We start from the raw sequence: 22,838 nt of genomic DNA on the forward strand, positions 1-22,838 counted from the left end.
AACTCAGGTCCTCCTGACTTCAGGGCTGGTGCTTTATCCACTGTGCCACCCCCTGAACCTGGTATTTCTAAAGATGATTTAGATTGTGGGATGGTCTTCTATGAAGTAGAATGTGGCTATAGTTAAGCCTATCCACATTATAAAGCAGAGAGGAGACTCTGTGGAACAGAGAAGAATTTTAAACTATGTGGGCATTAAAGTTTGCAGCTGACTAGTTGGCTTTGCCACACAGACAATTAGAGAACAAGTCTCTTGGTTTCAAGCACAACAGAAGGCTTTTCACTGGTGATATAGTGCCTGGCAGTCCCATGGAGGTATAAAAGCACCTAGACTACAGAGCCATTGCCTTCTCAGATCTGGCTAGTCATCACTTTGTTTGGGCTCCACTAACTACTGTTTTGGGAGGAAGGGAGAAGAGGGCAATTAGAACCAGGAAGCCCAGACACTATATTTCAAGAAATCATAAATGAAAGCTGTCCAGCTTCTACTATAACTGACAGTAGATCTTGGAATCCAATATTTCAAAAGGTAAAAGGTATAGATCTACAACTGATGAGGTAGAGGTGTGTGTGTCAAGGTGTTGTCTCGAATTCTCTCAGGCTGTCTCCAAATCAAGTAAAGATGTTTATTTGGGGTAATGCACCCAGCAGGCCTTTCTCTAAGGGAGACAGCAGCCCTTTAAGAGAGGCAGAAGGAGATGGCTCCTTAAAGGAGACACCTGCTAGCCTGGAGAAGCTAGGGATTCTTATAGAAGAAACATGCCCTGTGGGCAGGGGTGAGGTAATCAGGGATATGCAAGGAAGTGGTGATGGAGTTTTGATTCCATTGTCCAACCCATTTGTCCTGGGAAGAGGGTAAATGTTAATCTCCAGAAATGCTTCAGTCAATCTCATCACAACCAAGAATAACTTAGCCATCAAAGAGGGTGGGGGGGAAATGAATCTTTAAACGAACCGAAGATTTTTAAGGAACTTCTGTCAGAAAGATCAGAGCTGAATGAGAACTTTGGCAGCTAGGTGGCACAGTGAATAGGGAACTGGCCCTGAAGTCAGGAGGACCTGAGTTCAAAGCCGGTCTCAGACCAAAACACTTGACACTTACTAGCTGTGTGACCCTGGACAAATCACTTAACCCCAATTGCCTAAAAAAAAAAAAACAAATACAAGTCAAGAGAAATCCAGAAAGGTACATTTTACATGAGCAATTGAATAAAGACTTTCTAAGCATTTCCGATGAAAAGAACAGAGCTGAGTAGAATCATTGTCATGCAAACACAGGGGTCAAGAGAGACTTAAAAAGATAATATATTGGGTCAATGGGACTTGTGGGGATGAATTGATTCTATTCTGAGGTTTTGAAGAGGGAAAAGAGAAGGGAGGGTAAAAGAAATAAACTGGTATAGAAAGGAGAAAAAAAAGGAATGAAATTTCCTGTTATAATTGTATAAGAATAAACATGTAAGAATAAAAGTATATAAACACAGAGAAATGGGTAGGGAGAATACAATTTAAAAAATAGTACTTTTTAAAGAACAAATAGAACCGTAGAACAGTTTAATATCACAATATTGATTTTTCAAAGAAAGCTACTTAAGAAATAGCTACCATGTTTTCTGTTAAAAATAAAATATTTTATCTTTTCTTTTAGAAAAATCAAGACACTGGTTGATTAGTAAAGTCAATATTGTGCCCTTGGGTGTGTTCCTTTAGAAAATAGAAATTCTTAAGAGAGGAAAATGCTTGCTAGAAAATAAAAACCTTTATTGTTTAGTCATAACAAGTTATAATTAAAATAATTTGTCTTGGGTAAAAAATGTTTTTCTTTGCTAAAATATAGCCATTTAAGTAAAAACAGGCTCTATTTCAGGTAGAGAAAGCCATGGCTAAGTTATGAGAGATGGGCTGTTTTGTTGGCAGTAGAATGGGCTCTGTGTGTGTGTGTGTGTGTGTGTGTGTGTGTGTGTGTGTTCACATAGAAAACATTTTATAAGTATTACCAGAAAGGCATCAGATTAAAATATAGGAGCTAGGTTCTGGAAAGGGGATGCTTACTGGAAGGCATGCTAACACGCACTGTCCCTCTCGGGAACTGAAGCTGGGCAGGAGGGTTATCAGTCTTCCTCTAGAGAGGATCTGAGAAACCTCACTCTGAACTGAAACAAAGGATCTCTGAACATACATAGAGACAAACACACAAGCACAGCAAAGTTTAGTCTACAGATAAACAATAAAGAAACAAGCAGTGTAACAGATTAGGACAAAACAGAAACAAACTTTCATGTTTGGTAAAACCAAATACAAAGACACCAATTACTGGGGTAAGGGCTTGGCAAAAACTGTTGAGAAAAATGGAAAGAAGTTTGGCAGAAATTAGGTTTAAATCAACATCTCCCAAAATATGCCAAAATCAGTTCCAAATTGGTGCTTGATTTAGATTAAAAAAAGGTCACGTCATAAAAAAATTAGGGGGGGCAGGAAAGGAAATATTTTTCACTTCTATTAATTGAGGAAGAATTTGTGACCATATAAGAGATAAAAGGATCACAGAAAATGAAACAGATGGTTTGATTACGTAAAAATGGAAATCTTTTGCACAAATTCAATGCAGTTAAAATCACAAAGGTAATAACTATCTGAGGGGAAAAAATCTTCACAAGTCTGATGTAAATAAGGAACTGATTCAAATATATAAACATAAGAGCCATTTCCTAGTAGATAAATGGTAAAAGTGATGAGATTAACAGGGGCCCCTCTGCCTTGGGCAAATGGGCTGGCTCTGTATATCCCCGATTACCTCATCTCCCTGCCCACACAATATTTTCTCTATAAAAATCCCTGGCTTCCCCTGGCTGGGGCTGCTGTCTCCCACAAGGTGATGCTAGATGCATCACCCCAAATAAATTCCCTTGTTTGGTTTGGAGACAGTCTGAGTCTGAACTATTTTGAGACGACACACGTTGCACCTCAACAAAAGGATACAAATAGACAGTTCTCAAAGAAAAAAGCTCCAGCTATCAACTGCACCATGAAAAATAATTCTCCAAACTGCTATTGATGAGGATGGGATCTAGACCCCAAAAAACAAAAGCCCTGGACTTTCCCACATGGCCAAATCTCTGGCATTCGCCTGAGACTATAATTCCATCAACTGGCTTTTCGTTGTGGTTGTGCCCAATCTCCCAATTCTCTATTACCCTTAACCTAGCCTAGCCCTCCATTGTCTTACCTCCCTATGGGCTCCCAGCCATTTCCCACCCTTAATCCTAGGTAGGCTCCATTCACCCTTAGCCTCATGGTTTAGGTCCCTGGCACTCTATTACCTCACAGTCCCCCCCACTGCCCAGGATCACATAGCTAGTAAGTGTCTGAAGTCAGATTTGAACTCAGGGAGCTGAGCCTTCCTGACTCCAGGCCCAGCACTCTAATCACTGCATCACTTATCATTCTTGCTATATATCTTTGTAGTAAATATCTTTTTATAAAAGCTAACTGATGTTATGTGGTTACATGGAATTGGGACGTTAGTAACTAGGCCTCAAATAATGGAAGGAACACAGCCTGTGAAGGTTCTATCTGATATTACTAGGAAAAGAGACACTCCAACCCCTCAGGGTGCTCCTTTGGAACAATGAGGGACAATATAGCAGATCTAGTTCTGGGAGGGAGGACCAAAATGTAGACATTACACAAAGCAGACATAAAGATGGGAATTCTCAATTGTGCATGGAAGATGGAGGAAAAGGAAGAGGTTCTAATAGGCACTTTTAGTTATAAAATAGATGTGTCACTTTGTGGAGAAACGAATTGAACAATCTCTGGAAGTTATTTGATTGTACAAATCTGTACTAATCATGCCCCTTGGACTAATGAGGTGAATATCTTCCCTGGGAGAGAAGCTAGGGGATAGAACCGTAGAGAATTTGGCATTTCTTTTGAGTTGCTTTTGGCATTAAGTGAAGTGTGGAACCACCAGAGAAATTGTTGAACTTCTATGAACTTCTAGTTCTTATTGGAACTAGAATTTTGATTAGTAGCTAGCAGTGCCACCTGGTGGTTAAATATTACTTGTCTCCAAATCTTCAATTATCCTTCCCTTTCTTCTCTTCATCATAATTCTATACCCTCCAATTTCCTTACAGATGTAAGGATTTCCTCTTTTATCCGTTCATCTAAGAGGGAAGCTAGCATGCTTTTTGGACATATACACTTGGTTGAGGAAGAAACCACAACTGGGGAGTAATGTGTTCAGACTCATCACGGACTCTGTCTAGGCCACTACAAAATTGTCTCTTCTCTCCATACTTCACTGAATCACAGAATTTCAGAGAGGGAAGACTTTAGTAGTAACCTGGTCCAACCCATGCATGGAAAAAAAATCCCTTCTGCCACACATCTGACAAGTGGTCAACTGGCCTTTTCTTGAAGACCTTCAATAAGAGGGAATCCACCCCTCCCAAGGTTGTCCATAGTATTTTAGAGAGATGTAATCAGAAGTTTTTCTTTACATCAGTCTGAATTTATCTCTTTGAAGCTACTATGATTTTTTCCTAGTTCTGCTTTCTGGGGCCAACTAGTAAAAGCTTAATCTCTCCTCCATATGACAACTTTTCAAATACTTTAGGATCTATTATATATCCCAGTAGAATCTTCTGCGGAACAAATATCATCAATTTATTCAATCAGTCTTCAGAGGATGGCATGAATTTGAGGCCCTTTAACATTCTGGGAATCCTTCTTTGGACATTGTCCAACTTATTAATATTATTCCTAAATTATAAAATACAGTACTGAACATATGATTTGATTTGACAATAGCAAAATATAGAAGAACTTTCATTTCCTTATTCATGGAATCTTTGCTTCTATTAATGAAGCCCAAGAATACATTAACTTAATAAAAAATCTCACTTATCACACTATTGACTCATTGAGCTTGCTGTTCACTAAAACTCCTGATCTTTTTTAGACAAAGCACTTTAATTTTCTCAGTTTGTACTTGTAGATTTTTTTTAACCCTAGTGTATTCAGCTCAATGTTCTAGATTAATGAAAAAAAAATGCAAAGGAAAGTGATCTAACTGTACCAGAACTCAAACTATATTATCAAGCAGCAATCATCAAAACTATCTGATACTGGTTAAGAAAGAGAAAGTTGGATCAGTGGCATAGATTAGGTGCACAAGACACACTAGTAAATGACCATAGTAATCTAGTGTTTGATTATCAAGATCTTTTTTTTGGATTGTGTTGGTCATCCAGTTGTTAGCTACACATTCCTGTTTTGTGTGATGTGCAAATTTTATAAGCATAGCATTAATGCCTTCATGTAATCATTGATAAAAATGTTCAATAGCACAAGGTCCAACAAACATCCCTGGGGATACTCCACTAGAAGTCTTCTTCAAAGGTGACATTAAGGACTACTCTTTGGGCCCAAATATTAAATTACTATTCTCTTGCCCATATTTCATCAACTATTTCACAAATTAGCATGGTATATTTTATTGAAAGCTTTGCTAAAATTTAGGTAAACTTTATCCTCAGCATTCTCCTAATTACCAATCTAATCCAACCAATCATTACCTACTATATGCAAGGAATGCCTTGTTAAGTGTTACAAACTGGGGATACAGAGACAAAACAGAGAATAGTCCCTGTCCTTAAGGGACTTACATTCTATTGAGGCTTACAAAATATGTGAATAGTTAAGTATACATACAGCATAATATGATGAGGAGGGAAAGAATACTAATCCAAGGGATCAGGAAAAACTCCCCATAGGCTAGTTTCATAATACTGTTAAAAAAAAGGAAATAAGGTTAATGTGGCATGATGTGTTCTTGATAAACCCCTACTGGCTATTTGTAATCACTGTGTCCTTTTCTAGGTGTTCACTAATGAGCTCTTAGAATTTTGCCAAGAATTAAAATTAAGCTCACTTTTCTTCCCTTTGTTGAAAACTAGGACACCATCTGTCCTTTTCCAGCCTTATAGTATCTCTGCCATTCTCCATGGTCTTTGAAATATCCCTAAGTGCCTCAGCAACCACATTCACTAGCTTATTCAGTACCAAAGAAGGTAGTTTATCTGGGGCTGGTCACTTAAAACCAAGAGCAATTAGGTATCCTCTTACAATCATACTTATCTGGAGCATCAGTTCCCTCTCTGTTATTTTTGTTCTGTACTTTCTATTCAAAAGGTCATTTTTCTTGGCAAAGAAAATAAAAACAAAATAAAAATTGAGCAACTTTGCCTTTTCCCTATGGTAAAGTATCATCTTATCTACCCTATGCACTCAACTTAGGATGTCACTCAGTCCTTTATTATCTTGTTAGTAGCCCTTAGAACTGTGGTAGGTGTTTTCAGCTTTGTAGTTGTCATTCTCCTCATCTTGTTAGCACCTTGAGAACCACATTACTCTACCCATTTCCTTATCTTACAACTTTGTTCTCTTTCTCTAGTTTTTCTCCTTTTGCTCTTCTCTCCAGATCCTAGGATTTTATAAGTTCTTTAAATTTCTCAAGTTCTCCCAAATGCTCCTTCACAAATTCAATCTCTGGACTTGTTCCAATTTCTAGAACCCTCTAAATATACTTAACAATAACTTCTTCAGCTCAAATTCTCCTCCTATACAATCTTCTCCCATTAATGCTAAGGGTAGTTTGTCTCCTATCAGAAACCATGGTTTTGTATTTCTGGACCAGACCTTTAAATACAGAAAATTACTGGATTTAGGGAACAACTAGGTGGCACAGTGGCTAGAACACTGGGCTTGGAGTGAAGAAGACCTAAGTTTAAATCGGACCTCAGATACTTACTAGCTGTGTGACCCTGAGAAAGTCACTTAACATTTGCCTCAGTTTTCTCATCTATAAAATGAGCTGGAGAAGGAAATGGCAAATCACTCTAATATCCTTACCAGGAAAACCCCAAATGGTATCACGAAGAGCTGGACACAACTGAAACGACTGAACAACTGGATTTAGAATGCTGGATGACCTAGTCTCCTATTCCAACTCTGTCACTTACCTGATCTTAGGCCAACAACTTAATGTCTTTGGGTATCACTTCCCTGGGGGCTTTCACTTTTTATCTGTAAAACAGGGGAATTGGATTAGATGACTTTTGGGATCAACTGATTCACCAGAGTTCTCAATCTTCTTGCCATGTAACTGCCTTCTTACACTGAAAAAATCTCTGCCTAGGAGCCTCAGTTTCCTATTGGTGACTCCCTGTCCAGATCACCATTACAGGAGGAGCCCACCATGCTCAGCACTTCTAGCTCAAGTCTCACCCTGGACTTCTCCACCTGCTTTGGATGGGTCCCCTTCTCTAGCTCCTCTTTAAATGTTGTCTTCTACCATTAAAATGTAAGCTCTTTGAGGGTAGAGACTGTTTTTTTAGCTTGTATTTATATCCCTGGCACTTAGCACACTGCCTGGAACATAGGAAGGAAGGAAAGAAACATTTATTATGCATCTACTGTGTGCCATGCATTCTGAGAAGCATTTTAAAAATATTATCTCATTGTATTATCATAAAATAACTTTGGGAGGTAGGCATTATTTTTCCCATTTTACATCTGAGGCAACTGATGCACCCAGATGTTAAGTGATTTGCCCAGAGGTTCACACAGCTACTAAGTGTGAGAGTCTCATTGTCTCTGTCTCTCTGGCTTTCTCTTTCATCCCTTGCTGGTCTAAACCTATGATCTTATAATGAGCTCTTTTTAAAGTATGGAATGATTTTACCAAGGGCTGGCAAAAACATATTTGTCTGGGGTCTTGCAAATCTAATCAAGAGGAATATGACCTTTTGATTAGATTTGCAAAAAACAGGGAAAGAAAAAAAAACAATTATAAAAAACCCCAAACAACCTGGACTATATACCTGACAACTTTGGTACCACAGAAATATCAATAGTTCATGGGAGGCAATATCTAAGAAGAGTGCCAGTAGTAATAATAATGACAACAATAATAATAACTCACATTTATATGTTTTTAAGGTTTACAAAGTGTTTTCCCCACAACAACCCTGTGAGGCAGGTATTGAAAGTATTATTATTCCCATTTTCCACATAAGGAAACACTCAGAAAGATTAGATTCTTTGCCTATGATCACACAGATAAACACTGATCTTCAATAAAACCTATGGCCTCAGACACCTATATGCTGATACATAATGTGGACAATAAACAAGATGAAACAGAGATTCTAATGTAAGGAAGCAAATTTGACCTTGTAGGCGTGATAGACTTACTGGGATGGCATTCATGACTAGAATTTGACCCTGGAAGGGTATCAACTTATTGAGAAGGAACAGAGTAGATTAAAAGGCAGGGGATGCGGTAGCACCACCTATTAATGACATAAACTTATGACAATGGTGATTGTTTATTTTTCCAATTAATGTAAAGATAGTTTTCAATATTCATTTTTTATAAGATTTTCAGTTCCAAATTTTTCTCCCAATGGAGTTAAAGGTGCAAAGATCTATGGGAATAAAGGAATACTTGTGCATTGTTGGTGGGGCTGTGAATTATTCTAACCATTCTGGAAAACATTTTGGGATTCCACAAGAAACCTGTATATGCCCTTTTTATATTATTGGATATATACCCCCAAAGAGATCAAACACAGAGGAAAGGAATATTACTTACAAAATTATTTATAGTAGCTTTTTTTGTCATAGCAAAGAACTGGAAACAAAGTGAATGCCTGTCAACTGAGAAATGGATGAAACAATTATGGTGTATGCATATAATGGAATGTAATTGCATTGTAAGAAAGGATAAAAGGGACAGATTCAGAAAGAGCTGGGAGAAGATATGAACTGCTGCAGAGTGAAGTGAGTGGAACAAGAAGAAAAATCCGTAACGTGACTACAACATTATAAAGAAAAACAATTTTGAAAGACTTAAGAAGTCTGATTAATGCAATGATCAATTACCACTCCAGAGGACTGGTTGACAAAACATGCTTCCCACCTCTTGACAGAGAGGTGATAGATTACAGATGAAGAATAAGACATATATCTTCAGACATAGCTAATGTGTGGAATGTTTGACTCAACTATGTTCATCAGTTCAAGGGAGGGTTTAAAAAATTTGTGGTGGCACACTTGGGGAGTAGAGGGAGGTTATGATAATCATCACTTCCCTGCTCCCCAAGGGCATCAATGAAGCATTTAAAAAGTGCAAATAAATTAAAACAACTCTGAGGTACCTCACACCTATCAGATTGGTTAATATGGCAGAAAAGGAAAACGATAAATGTTGGAGAAGATGTAGGGATATTGGGACACTAATGCATTGGTTAATTAATGAATTGGAAATTGAGGGAATGCCCGTCAATTGGAGAATGGCTGAACAAGTTGTGGTATATGAATGTAATAGAATACTATAATGCTGTGAGAAATGATGAGCAGTCAGATTTCAGAAAAACCTGGAAAGACTTACATGAACTGATGCTGAGAGAAGTGAGCAGAACAAGGAGAATATTGTATAAAGTAACAGCAACACTGTTCAATGATCAACCATCATAGACTTGGCTCTTTTTAGCAACACAATGATCTAAGACAATTTCAAAAGAATCATGATGGAAAATGCTATCCACATCTAGAGTAAGAACTATGGAGTCTATTTTCACCTTGTTTTTTGTTTTTCATGTTTTTTCCCCCTTTTGTCTGTTTCTTCTTTTACAACATGACTAATGTGGAAATAAGCTTAACATGACTGCACATGTATGACCTATGTTAGATTGCTTGCCGTCTTGGAGAAGGGAAGAAAGATTTGGAACTGAAAATCTTATAAAAAATGAACATTGAAAACTATCTTTACATTAATTGGAAAAATAAAATGCTATTTACAAAAAAAATGCAAAGAACAGAAGGAGATTCATCAGGAAATATGGTCAAGAGGCACAATTTTGGAACTTATGTGCTCAATGTATCATATACTTAAAAAACTCAAGCTATATATAATAGACTCATATTTTCCTATACAATCATATTTTCTTTTTCTTTGTATATACAAATACCCATATTTGTTGGGTTTTGTCGAATTTGAAATAAAAAGTTTTAAATAAAAAAAAACTTCAAAGGACTTCACATCTCTGATCTCCTTAGTGAGCAGCTATGACTTCAAAAGACAGATGATGAAGTCTTCTTCTCACCTCTTGAAAGAAAGTGAATGGAGAAAAGGTGCAAAATGAGACACATTTTCAAAACAGACTGAGTTCATTTGTTTTGCTGGCCAATACTTACTTGTTACAAGGAAGAAATTCTTATTAGGGAAGGGGATGTTAGTAAGTATGATAGAGATGCAAAAAAAGAAAAAAAGAAAAAGAGACTCAATAAAGCATTAAAATACATAGAAGCAAACAAAAAAGACATGAACAAGACTATTTTGTACTACTTTGTAAAATATATATGTAATATATGTTTCAAAATAAACACATTCAATTTCATCTACAGCCCTTTTTGTTCTTTGTATATTGAGAATTATATTTGTGGTTGATTAAGTTGATTAAAAAAAGAAGAATATATACTCATGTGAGAAAATTCAGTTGTCCAAGGACAAGAATATGGTGGGGGCATTTGGATGCTGAATGTGGAAAAGAAGTGTGATATTGTCATAATAATAAGAGTTAGAGCTTATGTAGCATTTTAAATTCTGAGAAGTTTTTTATATGTCATTTAATTCGTAGTAGGTGTAAGACAGATCTCTTGGACAAGATAAATTAGATGAGGAATTTGGGAAATATATTACAAATCTAGTATGGAAGGATGCTGTTGTAGTGATGGGAAACGTCAACTATCTGGAAATCTTCTGGGGCTTCCTCTTTGCCAAAACCATTACATTTAATACATTTGTGACTGATCTAAATAGTTTCATCTTTTAAAAGACAGAGGAAGAATCAAGATTATTAGAATTTGGAATTTAGAAACCCAACTCTGACATACATGCTAGATTACATACTAGATTGTTGGAAGTTCAGGGGCAGATTTTAAAGTGTGCAGAGAAAGAATGACCTAAAATCCTATATGGAAAATCAGACTAGAATGAAATTTTGAAGACCTATATATAGATAGTTTTAATTAGAGATGTTTAGTCTATGGAAGAAAAGATTTAGTAGAGGTAAGATAAAATAGCTTTCTTGAGTATCTGAAGGGTTATCTTGTGGAAGTGGGATTCAACCTGTCAGTTCAGGCCCAGGGAGCAGTACTCGTAATAAAGCATGGAAGCTGTGAAAAAGGAAATTCAGGTTTGATGTAGGGAATAATTTCCTAATAATTAGAACTATCCAAAAGTCAAATAGATTTCCCTAGAAAGTGGTCTTCAAGCAGATACCGGACCAACCGTTGGGGATTTTGTATCAGGGATTCTTGCTTGGGTGCAAATTAGATTAGATGTCCTCTCTGGCCCCTTCTAGCCCTTAGATTCTGGGAAATTGAATCCTTCAAAGTATATCAACTATACAATCACTGTTACAAAAGATTTAGGAATTTTATGAGTGCAAGTTTGGTATAAATCAATATTGACACCGGTCAAAATGTTTTCTTAGGGTCCATTAGTGGGATTACAGTGTTCAGACTAAAAGTACTACTGTATTTTGCAGTGGTCATCACATTTTACAAAGGGCACTTTGTAAACCAGGCTCTCTGGAGGTGTGTGTCCAGAATAGTGAGAGGTCTGGAAGCAATATTATATAAGGATCAGTTGAAGGAACTAAAGCTTAGACTGGAAAAGAGGGGGCTGGGGGTGGGATGACGTTAGTTGCCTTCAGTTATATGAAGACCTGTCACATGAAAGAGGGGATAGACTTACAGAGTACTAGCAAGTGGAAGTCACAAGGCAGCAAAAATTGGTTTAATATAAGGCTGCTAACAATTAAATCTGTCTCAGAATAAATGGTCTGCTTTGTAAAGTGTAGGTAAAAATTCCTTGTCATCTTTGAAGTAAAGTTTAGATGACTACCTGCTTTTTTTTTTTGTGAGACAATTGGGGTTAAGTGACTTGCCCAGGGTCATACAGCTAGTAAGTGTCAAGTGTCTGAGATCACATTTGAACTCAGGTCCTCTGACTCCAAGGCTAGAGCTCTGTCCACTGTACCACTTAGCTGCCCCCCCCTTTTTTTTTTTAAAGAGGATTATTTCTCACAGTAAATATACTTGGCTTCCTCTTTTTTTTTGCTGTAAATTTTCTAAAAAGTCTCTCTTTCTGAGAAACATAAATTCCACCACATTTTCCTGCTGACAAGGGTAGCTTTTCCTTTTTTTTTTTCAAGCAAATAAAATTAGCTAGTGTGAATTCTTACACTGAGTGAAACATGGAATTAGATAAACTTTGTAACTTCCATTTCTCAAGACTCTATACTTTTCTAGCCTCATTTCTCACTGTTTTCTTCTATGTATCTTATATGCACTAAAATGGACAACTCACTATTACTTGAATATCCTTTTCACTTTCTGACCCTCATGATGTTCACTCTGCCTGTGAAGAATGAATACCTTTCTCATGTATGTTGGGCTGGTCTTTTAAGTGAGGGGGGGAAGGAAGAGGAGGAATGGTATTTGGCTTTTTTGATACTTGAGAAGGGAGAAAATTAAAATCTAGCTTATGGGGGATTTGGGGTCAGAGATTTCTACCATGGCTTGGGACTTTCAGAACTAGTGTGGCCAGCTGCCGTGGGCAAATGTGGAGTAACCATTTTTATCTCAATTAGTATCTTTTGAACCTTAAGAATTCTTTTTATCTTTTGCAACTACTGAAGTTGTTTTTGCATTTTATGTTCCAAGAGTTCCTTACTGTATTCTCATCCTGAACCTAAATGACTAGACTAGCCTGAGGAAGCCTGGCCTAGAATATTGCTTATAATAGCATACCCACTCTTTTTTCTAGCCCTAACGGGAAATGTTACCACCTCTTTCAAAATTTTCCTGATTGTTCTGGAAATGACCCCTCTGCTTCTCTAACTTGTATTTGCACTTGTCTGGTGGTACTTATCATGTATTGGTTTGTGCATGTATCTTTTCTCACTTAATAGGCTTACCTATTTCCCTCTTCTCTCCAACCTGAAATTTAATTGGTATTAGGAATTCCTGGTGTGAAAACTCTTTTCCCCTGATGCAGATTAAAAGTCTTAGAGAATTGCCTGGAGCATTCTGGGAAGTTAAGTGACTTGCCCATGGACACACAACTAGTATGTGTCATAATTAGGACTTTACCTAGTTCCTGACTCCAAGATTGTTCTTTTATCACTCTACCACGCTACCTCTACTTAATATGTAATTCTCAAAATATATTGATTGGCAATTTGATTTATACAACAATAAAGTATAACATAAAATCAGATGACAACTGATATGATCATTTTTGATTTCCAAAATAGCAAGTCATATACAATGTCTTCAATGGAATTAACTATAGGGATAACTGCCTAAAAGCACTGTGTGGTCTGACCATATTTAAGTTCGTTAAGCTGTTGATTAGTAAATTACAAAATGCTAGAGTTTGAAGGGATTTTAGAAAGATCATCTAGTTTAACCCCCTTATTTTCCAGATGAAGAGACAGAGGCCTAGTGAAGTTACATGACTTTGGAGACCCACAGGTAGGCAGTATTGGTATTAGAGGCCATACATGTGTGTGTATATAGATAGTTACTTCTAGTTTTCTGCTACCTTTACCCTCTGCTACCAGCTACCTTTAAAGGAGCTTTGTATCTGCTTACTGATGATTTTTTTCAGTCTTCTGTGACCACGTAAACACACTGCATTATATCCTGTATTGTTGTTCAGTCATGCCCAACTCTTTGTTACCCCATATGGGATCTTCTTGGCAAAGATACTGGAGTGGTTTGCCATTTCCTTCTCCAATGGGATTAAGGTAAACAGGGTTAAATGATTTATCCAAGGTCACACAGCTAGTAAGTGTCTGAGGTTGAATTTGAACTCGGGTCTGCCTGATTTCAGGCCCGGTGCTCTATCCACTAAGCCACCTACCTGCCTCTGTATCCTATGTACTCAATTCAAAATCTAATGCAATTTATTATTTAAAATAAAACCAGATCTATAGTTTACACTTTAAGATCAAGGATTGAGTGCAGCCCTCAGAGACAGGACGACCTGTCAGGAACCGCCTTGGACCCATTTAGCTGGGTTCGTAGGCCAGTCTTTAACCTTCAGTGCCCCAGTCAGCTCTAATAACTAAAAGTTGCAGAGAAAGTATATTGTTTGGGGAAATTCCTCTATACTGATAAAATCACAAGGTCTGGTGAAAAAAAAGTTACTATTGTATAATTTAAGGTACATTATTTATAATTGGAGTTAAACATGGCCTACATAAGGAAAATAGATACTTAACGAAACAAAAAGAGGGATCATAACTTCTCTCCAATACCCAACCAAGGAATACTTTAAGAATGTTAGGAAGCACTGGGAACATTTTGTTTACTATATGTTTTGATTCTCAAATACAACCTTACACGCTTGTAAGACTTTATCACTGTATAAAAATGTACAGTGGCTTTATTGACATGTACATTCCATTATGTTTACAGCTGCAAGATATGAGGCACACTCAGTATTGCACTTCATTAAAATTTCAGGCTCAAACATAACCTAGAAGTTTAAATGAAATTGCTTTTGTAATTTAGTAATTCTTATACAGGACAAACATTGATATCTTTATATACAGTATGATGCTTATTACATTAATATGCCTTCCAAACACAATTTTTATAACAGTCTAGGAAATAAACCAGAATATTCTTCTTTTTACCCCCTCCCGTGATGCAGTTACAATTGTACAGTTTTACAAAAAGTCAGTATACAATAACCAATGATTTTTTTAAAATTTTCTTTGCCTGACAGCCAGCATCATTTGTAGTCTATGGGCATGGTGATCCTTTTATATCAGTTATCTATATATCCAATGCTTCATAGCCGATGACTGTAATGGCCACATGCAAACATCTCACAAGGTGGATGTCTTGGTTCAAAAAAAAAAAAGGCATTTTTTTTTTCACAGCAAGAATTATGTACACGGTATTTGGCATCCTTCTTGCACTGTAAATGTTTTTTTTAATTTTAAAATGGTCCCATCCTCATCCTGAGAAGTGTATAGAGTCCACTGTATTCTCTTCCTGACAAGGGCAGCTGTTTTTTCGGGCAAATAAAATTAGATGGTCTAAAATGTGTGAGCATTTCTACAAACCCCACAACCCAGAGCAAATTCTTCTCCAGTAAGTGGATGGACAACATGTAGTGGACATTCTGTTCCTTCCAATTGTTTGCCTTTGGGACCTGTGAAGTTTTAATGAAACAAAAGATTATTTAATGCAAATGAAGGGATATGGTTATTCAAAGCTGTGCTTCACTTACTATCATATGACTCAATTAATCAATAAACATTTGTTAAACACTCACTATGTACCAGACACTGTGATATGTCTGGGGATACAAAGAAGCAAAATCAATGCCATCAAGGAATTTACAATGTATCAGGGGAGACAACAAGCAAACACTACATCAAAAGCAAGCTAGATAGAGAATAAATAGGAAGTAATTAAAAGAGGGAAAACACTGAAATTAAGAGGAGTTAGAGGAGGCTTCCTGTAAAAAAGGTGGGATTTTAGTTGGGACTTAAAGGAAGCCAGGGAGGTCGCTGGTCGCAGCAGCGGAGGGAGAGTATTCCAGGCACGGAGGACACCCAGAAAGAATGCCTACAGCTGAGAGAGGGAGGTTCTTGTCTGTGAACAGCCAGCAGGCCAGTGCCACTGGATCAAAAAGTACCTGAAAGCTTCTATTTGTTTTAGCATTGCCTATAAGTGATATAATGAGTACACAGCCATGACTGATTTCACTGTGGCAGAAAAATCTTGGCTAAAAAAAATTTAGGATTTTGACTGTTTTCCCCTCAAAGGCAAAACCAATAAAATAACATTAAGATTCAATGGCCACGTACAAATAATGCTTTTTTTTTTAAACCTTAGCCCTAAAGAAAGCTAAAAATGGGAAGAATCATGATTAATTTTATTTTTAAATCAAGCAGCGTTGGATTTTTTATCTCAGCAATCTAGGTTCTTTGAAAAACATGAACAATTCATTAATTTAATTTATGGTATATAAAAAAAGGAAATGAACCTTTGTGGACAGCATGAATTGAACTAAGCTCACTAAAAACCCCATCACTGCACAATTATGGAGCAACCTCTTGTCTGTGTTTATACATTTATTTCCTTGTGATAACTCAGAGTTTAAATTCAGTTTAAAATTGGCAAAAGGGCTTTTGCTCCTCTAAAAACAGGACCAAAATGATTTAGTGATACAACCTGGCTCATTAGTTGTTCTCACCTTAAGTTAATTCAGCTTCAGCTGACAAGCTTGAGGTAGAAACTTTACAAAACCCAGGTTTCCTCTTGAGCAATGTTGCTGAAAGAGGCACCAATAACAGCAAGCTGTTCTGCCATCACACTGAAGTAAACTCTAATCCTCGTTGGGGGAAAATAAATAGCAGAGGACTAGATCAAGGAGACCAAACAAGGAGATGATACCTTTTTTTAAATCTCCATCTTCTTATCCAGAAGAAGGAAAATTTGAAGGGAAATAAAGGACTAGCAGAAAGTAGTCCTAGGTAAGGACTAGCCAAAGTTTAAAGGCAAACATCTAAGTAGAGACTTGATGCCTCTGGAAGTAGAGGAAGTAGTTGGTGTGCCTCTTCAGCAGAGAACCAGGTACACTCACTTTTTGAAGCTGAATGTGGCTATAGGAGCGCTGTTAATTCCAGTCTTAAATATGTGTGCAGTACAGGGATTTTGACAAAGAAGATTAATATTATAACAGGGATAGGAATGTGTCAGGGATCTAGGTAGAAAGAAAACTTCTATGGTGTTGATAACAGGTCTTCATGATTGTTTGGGGGAAACTGCTTGTTGGTTCTTTCCTAGCATTTATTGAGAAATTCTTATATAAAATACAAATATATACTTTGCTGTCACAAAAGCAGTAAAGATGTATTTCATCAATATATAATATATGACTTAGAATAAGTTTTATGGAGTTTCTTGAGGTACAATGGAGGGCTAAAGGACTCACTCAGGGTCAAAAAGCCAGTATGTGTCAGAGCAAGATTTGAACCCAAATCTTTCTGGCTCTTGGTCAGTCATAATGCCTCTCTACCCCATTCTTCTTCATCCCCCAACCACCCTATCAATAAAGAGTTTAATTTTTTAAGATGGTAGTTGAGTCTCAGAATTCTTGACAGCAGATTCATTAAAAGGGCATTGATTTAACTTCACTCACAGTAGAAACTTCCATATTTGGCAACCCCAAAGTGCAAGGCCATGCTCTTAAAACAGGCAGAAGAGCAGAAAAAGAAGGATGCCTACAATATACAGTGAAAGATGATGCCACAATAAATGAGGACCTTTGTGACTATTAAAAACAGAATATGGGTAGTGTTGACTTAGAGCAAATGTTCATTTTCTTGGGGTGATTAAGTTGCAACAAACCTATCTTTTACCCTGGGCAGGTCTACCATGCTAGGGTGGATCTTGTATGTGGATGAATTTCTACGTGAATGTGGTGTGGTTGGGAAACCTATGGAGCTGCCCTTTGATTCATCTGATGACACTTCAGAGTTTTTGTTGCCTGCGTAGGCTTGGGGTCCCTCTGCCTTCACCCACACTTGTTACTGATGGCAGTAATTATAATATTGCTCCCTCTGCCCTTTCAGCTATTCCTTCTACCACTGCGGGGTCCCTTTTTCAGATTGTGGGACTTTACCTTGAGAGCAGTCATGAAAAAATAAATTAGAAAATGTGTGAGGCTGGCAGATACCATTATGTTGGGAATGCTGTGCTCTAAACCTTACAATGCCCCAAACTATTTTCGGTACTGCTTACTACAGCTGTATAGATGGGAGACCAAAATCTTATCTATCAGTCAACCCATGAGTGTCTCTTAAGCCCTGACAAAAATGAGATAGTGCCTGCCCTCCAGAAGCTTACATTAATAACACAGTGAACTGTGTAAACATATGCAGTTTAAAGGATTTATATAAAGAATATATCAGAAGTGGGATTTCAACTCAGGTGCTCCTGATTTTGAGGCTAGTTCTCTTACCATTTTTATATAAAAGATCTAAAACGTGGCTAAAATTATGTGCCACTTGATCCTATTCTGATAAAGTCCTAATAAAAAAGGCTTGCACTATGAATAATTTTAGAAACAAAGGCCTTACTGTTCCCAGTTAAAAATGAAACTAAAATAATGTGTAAAAATAACCTAAAATATATCAAAATAAAATAATTTTTCCATCAGAATCCACTGTAATCTATAGAAAATTCCTATGAAATCTAGTGGCAAACTTATTCACATTCTTTCTAGGAGATTTGGAAAAATGTATAGTATCTGTATCTATACTATACACAGACATAATCATGACAAAAAAAGCTTGATGAAAGCTCACCTGCAGGACAGTGAGGAAGTTCTTCTTTGGGGATGCTTGTCATTCTTTGAAAATCATCATGACATGCATTACAAAAATGTGTTGTTCCAAAACAGAAAAATACAGCCACAGAGCAGCAGTAGCGGCATTTGTACTCTAAGAAGTCTGTACCATGTTTGGGACACATCTGTAGGAAAAGAAGTCAGACTGAATATTAAAGTAAGGTTATTTGAGACTGAAGAGCTTCAACTTCAAATAACGTTGACTCAAAATGTCTCCACATTTCACCCCCACCTATTCCTTCATTTCTGCCTCAGAGAAAGAAGTGACTCTTCTCACCAAAGCAACCTCTTCGTTTGTGCTCTTGGCCTTTTCTGCTCCTGTCTATTCCAGCATCTTGCTCCCTCCTTTCACTTTATGTTTTAGTCAGCAAACATTTATTAAGCACCTACTATGTGCCAGGCACTGTACTAAGCACCAAGGTTACAAATATGAAAAGGAAAGACAATTTCTGCCCTCAAAAAGCTTAGAAAAAAGTCCCTCCCACTTCTCTTACCTTGACCTCCACTGAGAAAGTAAAAACAGGAAGAAAACCTTAAATCCTGTTATAAACATGTATGGTCAAGTAAAATAAAACTTCTTATTGGCCATGTCTGTAGAAAAAACACGGCTCTACCTGCACTGAGTCCATCACTTTCTTCTCTGTCAGGAGGTGGGCAGTATAAATCCTTAGGAATTGTGGTTGTTTATTGTATTGACCAGATTTCCTGAGATTTGTTTGTGTGTTTGTTCTCACCCTCTTACCCCAAACCCCTCACTTCCACTGAGAACATAAGAAAACCCAAGCTCATTACAAACATGTACATAGTAGTCAACCATCACAAATGTCCACATTGGCCTTGCTCTAAAATATATTTGTCGCATTCTACCTTCTGAACCCTTCATCTCTCTACCAGAAGGCGGAGAGCATATTTCACTTGGAATCCTGCTTGGTCATTGTGCTGACAAGAGTACGTCTCAATGATGCTATATTACATCTTGGGTTTAAGTTTAAGCTCTGCTGCCTGCTGGCTTTGATCTCAGGCAAGTGTATCAAACTCTCCGAGCTTCAGTTTTCTCATCTGTAAGGCATATTCTCATTTGTACTACTCATTTCAGAGGTTTATTGTGACAAGTGAATGAGATTATACAAAGGATTTTGTAAGGACTTAGCTTCATATTTCACCAAAAAAAAAAAGAGACCATTTGCCAAAAACTGCCTCTCTTCTGTCTCCCCTCTTCATCTGACATCATTCAGATATCTCCTTCTACTATCTCCTCTTTCACTTCAAAGTCAGATGAAAAGATTGGCCTTTCTTACTAACAAGCACAATACCTTGTATAATTATTTGTTCAGTATGTTTGCTAATTTTAACTACATAGCTTAATTATACCAAACCTAGTTTATAAATACAAAATGTTTTAAATTGATGAGCCAGAGATATAGGATAAAGGACTTTGAATTAAAAAGTCAGGAAATCTGAGTTCTGTTATTACAGTATATGATTTTAATTAAGCTGCTTAAACTCTCCACTCAGTTTCCTTAGCCATCCTATCTTACAGAGATGTTATGAAGCTGCAACAGGAGATGGATAAACAAAAAAAGCCAACAGTATGTGCTATTAGTTTATTATCTGGAAACTGTTGGTAGGAAAAGAACTGTAAATATGTAATGTTTATAGAGGAAAAACGGAGAATAATGACATAATATATGTGAAAGATTTTCAATAACTACACTGTTCTGTATAAGTGTAAGTTACAAGGAATGTCAGAGAGTAGAAACAAAATTGGTCTTGGAACACTTCATTTTTGATTATGTTACTTAATACCTATGTGACCTTTCTGAACCTCAGGATCTTCATGTGTAAGATGAAGCAGCTGGATTGGATGATCACTCCGGTCTTTTCTAGCTACAAATCTATGATTATAAACCAGGACTTGTTAGGCTTAACACAAATAGGTAACATTTACTATGAATATTAAAAAACCCCTGCAATACTTCTAGACCACCTTTCTATCTCCTAAGTTTTCATACCCACCTGAGCCCTGGATACATCAGAACATGCTCCACAAATAAGCTCTCTGGGATCATAATCATCCCCTTGCCCAGCCTCAGCATCACAGCGAGCTTCACCACCAAAATATGCCTGGGGAAGTCAGAGAATATGTTGACATTAATGCAGAAATGAAGAAAAATTTCATGTAAGAATCTCAGGGAGATGGCATAAGGAAAAGGAAACCAAGAAATCTAGGATATATGAGCATTAGATGTTCTTTTAGATACCTACCATTACAGTTAGGCACTCATCAGGTCACGCAATGCTTCCAGTGGGATAGAGAAAGATATAACACTACTTGGTTTTGAGATGGTTCTTTATCTACAATTTGTTGTTGCTGTGAAGTTGTTTTTCAGTTGTGTCCAACTCTTCGTGATTCCAACATATGGGGTTTTCTTGGCAGAGATACTGGAGTAGTTTGCCATTTACTTCTCCAGCTCATTTTACAGATGAGGAAACTGTAGCAAACAGGGTTAAGTGACTTGCTCACTCCAGTTCTGAACTCAGGTTTTCCTGACTCCAGGCCCAGTGCTCAATCTACTGTACCACCTAGCTTCTTCCTATCTACAATAGGCAGTATCAATAAAATACTTCCTACATTAGAGAGGCAAAGAATCCTAAGATTTCAATGCAGCCTCTTCTCTAGTAGCAGCCTAGTAGTGTATAGCAAGGGTATTCTGTCAAGCCTAGGGCTTGACTTAATTTGCTTTGGTTTCATTTGATATTCCGCTAAATCCTAAATAACACTTTAAACTGAGTTTGCTTAATGTTTGGAAATTCTTAAACAATAATATTAATTAGATTAAAAAAAAGTCAGTTTTTTGTTGAAAAGATAAAGATTATAACATCTGATTGTAGCCGGCTTAAATACTAGTCAGAAAGGAAAAATTCTTAGAGAAAACAGGATTTGGCAATTACATTAGAATATAGCAGAATAATGCTCACATTTATTCAGTAAACCTCTGTGGGTCAAAAATTACAATCTGTTATGTGTTTAGTGGCATTTACAACAGACAGTGGAATAAAATTTCTTCGATAGTTTGTCTAAAACAGGTTGTTGCACAGTACAAAAGAGGCTAAAAGCACAGCAAGGTGGCGCAGTGGACACAATGACGAGTCCGTATGTCTGGAGTCTGGAAGACTTCTCTTCCTGAGTTCATATCCGGCCTCAGACACTTACTAGCTGTGTGACCCTGGCCAAGTCACTTAACCCTGTTTACCTCAGTTTCTTCACCTGTAAAATGAGCTGGAGAAGGAAATGGCAAACTACTCCAGTGTCTCTACCAAGAAAACCCCAAACAGGGCTGTAAAGAGTTAGACGCAACTGAAATGACTAAGCAGCAACAAAAAGAGGCCAAAGTCTGAGTCCCTAGGCTGGCAAACTTCTAGATTTGATTTTGTCCCATCAATGACCTAGTAAATGTACAACAGTCACAGGGAAGAATTAACAAAAGGGTAAGGCCTGGTGCAAGGATACATCACCTTTCTGGAAAAAGAACTCAAAACATAGGTTCCACTGATACAGTAGTATCCTCTTTTTCAGTATTTCCACATATACAAGTCAGCATATCAAAATACAATACCAAAATACCACCAAGAAAATTTCCATTTTTAACTTAATAAGTACAGAACTCACACAGATGCTCTCTGATGTCTCCCCACGGCACAGCAGTGACCCTGGGTTCTCAAAGGTCCTACCAGTGATCTATAGGCAGTAGCAGGTTCCATAAGGCTGGAAGTCCTTGGTCATAGCTAAATCTGTTGTTTTTAACTTAAAGCCTGTGTTTCCCCATCTCATTGAGGCTAAAAATACAAGGATAGTCACAGGCCCAAACATAATACTGACTGACACAGAAGCTTGGGCCTGCTCCATTTCTGACCTGGGCAACCTGGTGGCCTCTCACTTCCAGAGACTCCACCATATTTATGCCAGACTTGGTGCGGACACCTGATCAGCGTAGCCCACCGCTTTTCAGAACTCCTAGCTCAAGAGACCTTTCAGTCTCAGCCTCCAAGACAGCTAGGATTACAGGCATCAACGACTATGCTTGGCAAGGTGAATGTATCAATGAACTAAGCAAGATCAACTTTGTACAGGGAGAAATTTCCATCGAAGACTCAGTCTACATGAGCAACTTGTTACCCAAGGCCTTTGCTAAGCTCCCCAGGTGTCAGTTTTCTCTATCCACTGCCAAATGACATTGTACACACTCTGTATATGCATTTTGTAGCAACTTATCCACAAACATGCTGTTTCTCCTCAGAAGAATCTAAGCTGCTTGAGGCCAGGG

General features: G+C 37.4%; 1 protein-coding gene across 11 annotated transcripts in view; it reads right to left on the reverse strand.

Annotated features, from left to right (window-relative positions):
• Positions 1-14,490: 14,490 nt before the first annotated feature.
• Positions 14,491-22,838, reverse strand: part of MYCBP2 (MYC binding protein 2) — a 224,280-nt gene continuing 215,932 nt past the window's right edge. For all 11 annotated transcript variants that reach the window (XM_078147203.1, XM_020973272.2, XM_078147199.1 and 8 more), the window contains 3 exons: positions 20,530-20,637; positions 18,473-18,638; positions 14,491-15,306 (listed from right to left, as the gene is read on the reverse strand). In XM_078147203.1, the coding sequence (XP_078003329.1) occupies positions 15,191-15,306; positions 18,473-18,638; positions 20,530-20,637 (390 nt within the window). In that variant the 3' untranslated portion in view covers positions 14,491-15,190. The remainder of the gene's footprint in view (positions 15,307-18,472; positions 18,639-20,529; positions 20,638-22,838) is intronic.

This window comes from Phascolarctos cinereus, unplaced genomic scaffold (assembly GCF_003287225.1).
Source record: "Phascolarctos cinereus isolate Bilbo 61053 unplaced genomic scaffold, phaCin_HiC Scaffold_7;HRSCAF=346, whole genome shotgun sequence".
NCBI classification, from domain to species: Eukaryota; Metazoa; Chordata; class Mammalia; order Diprotodontia; family Phascolarctidae; genus Phascolarctos; species Phascolarctos cinereus.